The 4,671-nt window shown below is 38.3% G+C and overlaps 1 protein-coding gene across 1 annotated transcript; it reads left to right on the top strand.

Moving 5' to 3' along the window:
• The first annotated feature begins 1,424 nt into the window (after nt 1-1,424).
• Nucleotides 1,425-3,000, top strand: LOC109705830 (ribonuclease E-like). The gene has a single exon (XM_020226610.1). The coding sequence runs from the start codon at nt 1,811-1,813 to the stop codon at nt 2,522-2,524; it is 714 nt and encodes a 237-aa protein (XP_020082199.1). The 5' UTR covers nt 1,425-1,810; the 3' UTR covers nt 2,525-3,000.
• Nucleotides 3,001-4,671: the final 1,671 nt, after the last annotated feature.

The following is a 4,671-nucleotide window of genomic DNA, read 5'->3' as shown; positions in this document are numbered from 1 at the left end:
AACAGAAAATAGATTCACAAAAAAGTATAATATATTTTTAATTTCCGCTAATTATTTATTATGATTAATATGAGACCCATTATATTGATAAAAAAAAATTGAGTACACAAAGAATGCATTCATAAATTGAATTATAAATAAAAATTGAGTTATTTTGTGATAAAAAATAAATTTATTAGCCCTATATGATACTACATAATTATTTATAATTTACTAATTTATAGAAGCAAAAGTAATATTTGCGATATTTTATAACTTTGAGAGACACATTTCAAATTACCCCTAAATTCTATGGGAATAATATCTAATATACGTCTCAAAATATTTGAAATATTTTATATACCCTACTTTTTTTTTGTTTCATACACATCTATCATATATTTCTCCATTATTCAAAAATAATTCTGCTGTTAATAAATATTAAGTAATCTCGGATTAAACCTGGATTAAGTTTCTACATAATTAAAAGAGAGTCCGGCTATGGTGCTTGTAAAAGCACCAAGCACTTGGTGCTTGTAAGTTTTTTACCGTTAGATCTACACTTTTGATTATTTTCAACTGTTAGATTATACTATTCAACCAACCACCCACTCAACCCTAGAGGACCCACATTATCCTAACCGCACATTTCTTAATCCAATGGCCAAAAATCTATAAGCACCAATAACTTGGTACTTTTAAAAGTATAGAAGCTCAATTCATTAAAAGAAGTCAAAATACCTCTAACTTAACGGCAAATTAAAAGTGTTGATGACGATAAAAAAAATATATTTAAGAGAGAAAAATAGTAATTTAACAAAAATAACGATTATTTTTAATAGTTTACTAATAGAATTTAGGAAAAACTTCAAAAAACCTCCATGTGATTTCGTAGTTTCTCACTTTGCCCCCCTGTGGTTTAAAATGTATCAGTTTGCCCCCCTGTGGTTTCTTTTTTTTTTTTTTCTTATCAATTTCATTATTTTTTTTGCTTAAATCAGTGATAAAGTTAAAATTAAAGGGTACTAAAGTGAATATTTGATAAATCTAGATGGGTATCTGAAGTTTTTTGTATATAATTTAATGAAATATTAACGAAAAAACTACCGAAAAGATAAAAATAAAACCACAGGGGGGCAATTTGATACATTTTAAACCACAAGGGGGCAAAGTGAGAAACTACGAAACCACAGGTAAGGTTTTTGAAGTTTTTTCTAGAATTTAACTCCAGTATTTTTTTTGAAATCACTTGAAATGTCAATATTCTTAATATTTGACTTCTAAAAAAGACCGGTAACTTCTCAGATGTATATAAATAATTATCTCAATTTTATATGCAGGCAATAACTGTACCAAAGAAGACCAACTTCTCTTACTCCAAAACCAAATAAGTTTTTTTATTTCAAAAAAAAAAAAAAAAACAAACAAACAAGCAAATTTTCATACAACTCTTCTTCTCTCCGTATTGTAATATAGCCCCGTGTGACGCCTCGTCTCTCGTTTCTTCAATCCCCCAGCCTCCCCCCTCCACGGCTCCACCTTACATCTTCCATCCCCAAAAGCAAAAAAGAAGAGAAGCAGACCGCCCAGCAGCGCGTCCCCATCCATCTGTCCGTCCGTCCGTCCGTCCGTCAGTCCTTCTGTCCCCGACAAAAACCGCCGAGCCGAAAGTCCGACTCCCACCTACCACTCCTTTCCTTTCTCACCAACCTCTCCTAAACCCTCCTCATCTCCCCTCCCCCTGCAGCCTACCCAAAACCCAACCATCATAACCACCTTCATTTCTTTTCAAACGGTTGGTGGCAGACGCAGACGCAGACTCCGAAAAGCGATGAAAAAGCTCTACCACGGGAAGGCCGGCCGTCGGGTCCACCCGTCCGCTCCCCCGCCGCCGCCGTCGGCGTCCCCAAAATTTCTGATTCAGCTGGCAGCCCTCCCCGCCGCCGTCCTGGCCCTGGCGGCCGCCCTCTCTCCCGAGGAGCAAGAAGTCCTCGCCTACCTCCTCTCCGGCGGCGGCGAAGGAGGAGGAGGAGGAAAAGGGCGGCGCCGCCGGCGCGGCGGAGGCGCCGTGCTCCACCCGCCGGAGCTGGGCTGCGGGTGCTTCGCCTGCTACAAGAGCTTCTGGGCGCGGTGGGACGCGTCGCCGAACCGCCACGTGATCCACCGCATCATCGACGCCGTCGAGGAGCAGGCCCTCGAGCCCCGCCGCGGGCGCCGCCGCCGCGGGAAGTGCGGCAGCGCGCAGCAGCAGCAGCAGCCGCTGGAGGCGGCGGCTGCGGAGGAGGACGGCGTTGAGGAGACAGCGGCGGCGGCCGAGGAGAAGGGGATTGCGATCGCCGATGATGAGCACGATGGCGACGATGATGGGGACGATGAAGATGACGACGATGATGCCGATGATGCCGATGAAGAAGAAGAAGAAGAAGACGAAGAAGAAGAAGGAGAAGAAGGGGTTGGTGGGGGGCTTAGCAACGGTGATGGTGAGAGCAAGAGCACGGTGAGGAAGTTTGTGAGTTTTATTGTGGACAGGGTTTGGGGAAACTGAAAACCTAAAGCTGATGATGATGATGATGATGATGATGATGGTAGAAGATGGAAATTAGAATTGAAGTTTTTCCTGGTTTGGAGATCAAGAAGGTCAGTTTCTTCTTCTTCTTCTTCTTCTTCTTCTTCTTTTTCCACCCACTTTAATTTCTCTCCCTTGTTCTTTCTTTCTTTCTTTCTTTCTTTCTTTCTTTGGCTAATTTTGGCAAGAAGAGGAGAGTTGCAAGTCGCAACTCCTTTCTCCTCTCTGTTGTGTAATATATTTAGATCCTGCTGGCTGAAATTAGAGAAATAATTAATTCATGCCTACTTTTGCAATCTAAGTTGCCTTTTTGATCCTTGTAAAAAAAGGGGGGGGATTGGAAAGCTTTTTCTATCTAATCTAATTTTGGTGAGGAGAGTTGTAGCTCCTCTCTGTTTTTGTAATATATTTTTCTGCTGGCTGAAATAAGAAAATTCAGGCCTACTTTGCTCCAATATTAGCCTCTTTGGTACTTTGCTGCGATATTTTTTTTACTCCATTTTTGCCATTTTTTTTTTGTCTATGAATTGGACTTCTTGTGAAGATAATGCTAGCGAGAGAAAATTTTATATATTTTTTTACAGTGAATAACTAGTTTTATCTCTTCTTTTTTTGTTTTTTCTTTTTTTTTAAAAAAAAAAATTTAGTTTTGAGAGGAGGAAAAGAATGGAATGGGGATGGCATTGTTGTCATCCATTGCATCTTTCTAAAGAATCAATGTAAGTTGATAGATGAGAAGTTGATAGATGAGAAGATAGATGAAGAGGCTTGTGTCATATATAAATAGCTCAATAATCTCTCTAACTGTTAGAACAGTATAACACCATGTACTACTCCTCTCAACTATTCAATCTCATGTTCAATAGTTGTAGATAGAATCTTCATAATTGGTCCATTATTGTAAGTCGACCCAATTTTGTGCAAGTTAGATACTCCTTTTTTTTTTTCTTTTGAAAAATTGCTTTGTACCTTTACTAGTTTTACAATTTCTTTTCTACAAATACAATAGTCTTGTGTTAGGCTTTTTTGTTACTATAATTATTTTTCTTCTTATAAATTAAATTACTTGTTTTTTCTCTTTTGATGCTCTCTTTATTGGTAAGTGGTATATTGTAAGTTGGCACTAAATTATTGGCAATTTGTGACACTCCTCATATTTATAATACTCATATATATGAGATATATTATGATTAAATTTTTTAATCTAATTATAACATTTTGGATAGTTGTTCGGTTCAAATAATTAAGAGAACTAAACATATTAGAGTCAGAGCAGTTTTAGAAAAATGATTTTTTGAGAAGTGAAACGTTACAGGTGATATTAGGATCAATCAATAGCCACAAGTGTGAGATAAATCTAAGCTAAGCCAGAAAGGTCGGCTAAGCCGAAAAGTTTAAGAAAGTTAAGAATGCGAGGGCTTAAATAGTCCTAATATAGATAATCTCGTAGAAAATGGGACGTCACAAAATTAATCATGTTGAATGTGTTTAAATGCTAATGATATTAATGGGTTCCCACTAAGCATGCACCAAATTATATAAATCCTACTAAAGCTAACACAAAATACCTACCTTTCTACGAAAAAGTAAACCAAAAGCATCAATCCCCCCTCACTTTTCCAAATAATGTGTCACAACTCACAAGTTGCTTTTCTCTAGCCAATTACAAGGTGAAAGGTAAGGGACATTGGTAGGGAGGGCCCTCTTTGTTTGTTCTTGCATTGGGGAGAAGGTAGAAAAGCCAACAGAAGGGGGGCTTTGTAGAAAGGTGTGAGGACAAAAGCGGTAAGCACGATGTCCCGGAAACATTGGTGGTGGTGGTGGTGGGGGCGGCGGCGGCGGCGGCGGCTTCGGTATTACCAAAAGGAGTGAAAGGGAGACTCGGGAATTATTCCACACACCAAATGCATCATTTATTGTGTTGACTCATTCCATCATTATTACCGATCGTTTCTAAAACAAGTGGTAAAAGATTTGAAAGTTGGTATCTCAAGTTCGAATCCTAATTGATTCACATTTCTAGCTAAGTTTATTTCTAATGAAATAAACGAAGCGGGTAGCGTGCTACCTATCTCTAAAAAAATAAAATAAAATAAAATAATTTCAGGATAAATTTGATAATTTTA

This window comes from Ananas comosus, unplaced genomic scaffold, assembly GCF_001540865.1.
Source record: "Ananas comosus cultivar F153 unplaced genomic scaffold, ASM154086v1, whole genome shotgun sequence".
Classification (NCBI taxonomy): domain Eukaryota; kingdom Viridiplantae; phylum Streptophyta; class Magnoliopsida; order Poales; family Bromeliaceae; genus Ananas; species Ananas comosus.
This window is presented reverse-complemented; position numbering and strand designations above follow the sequence as displayed.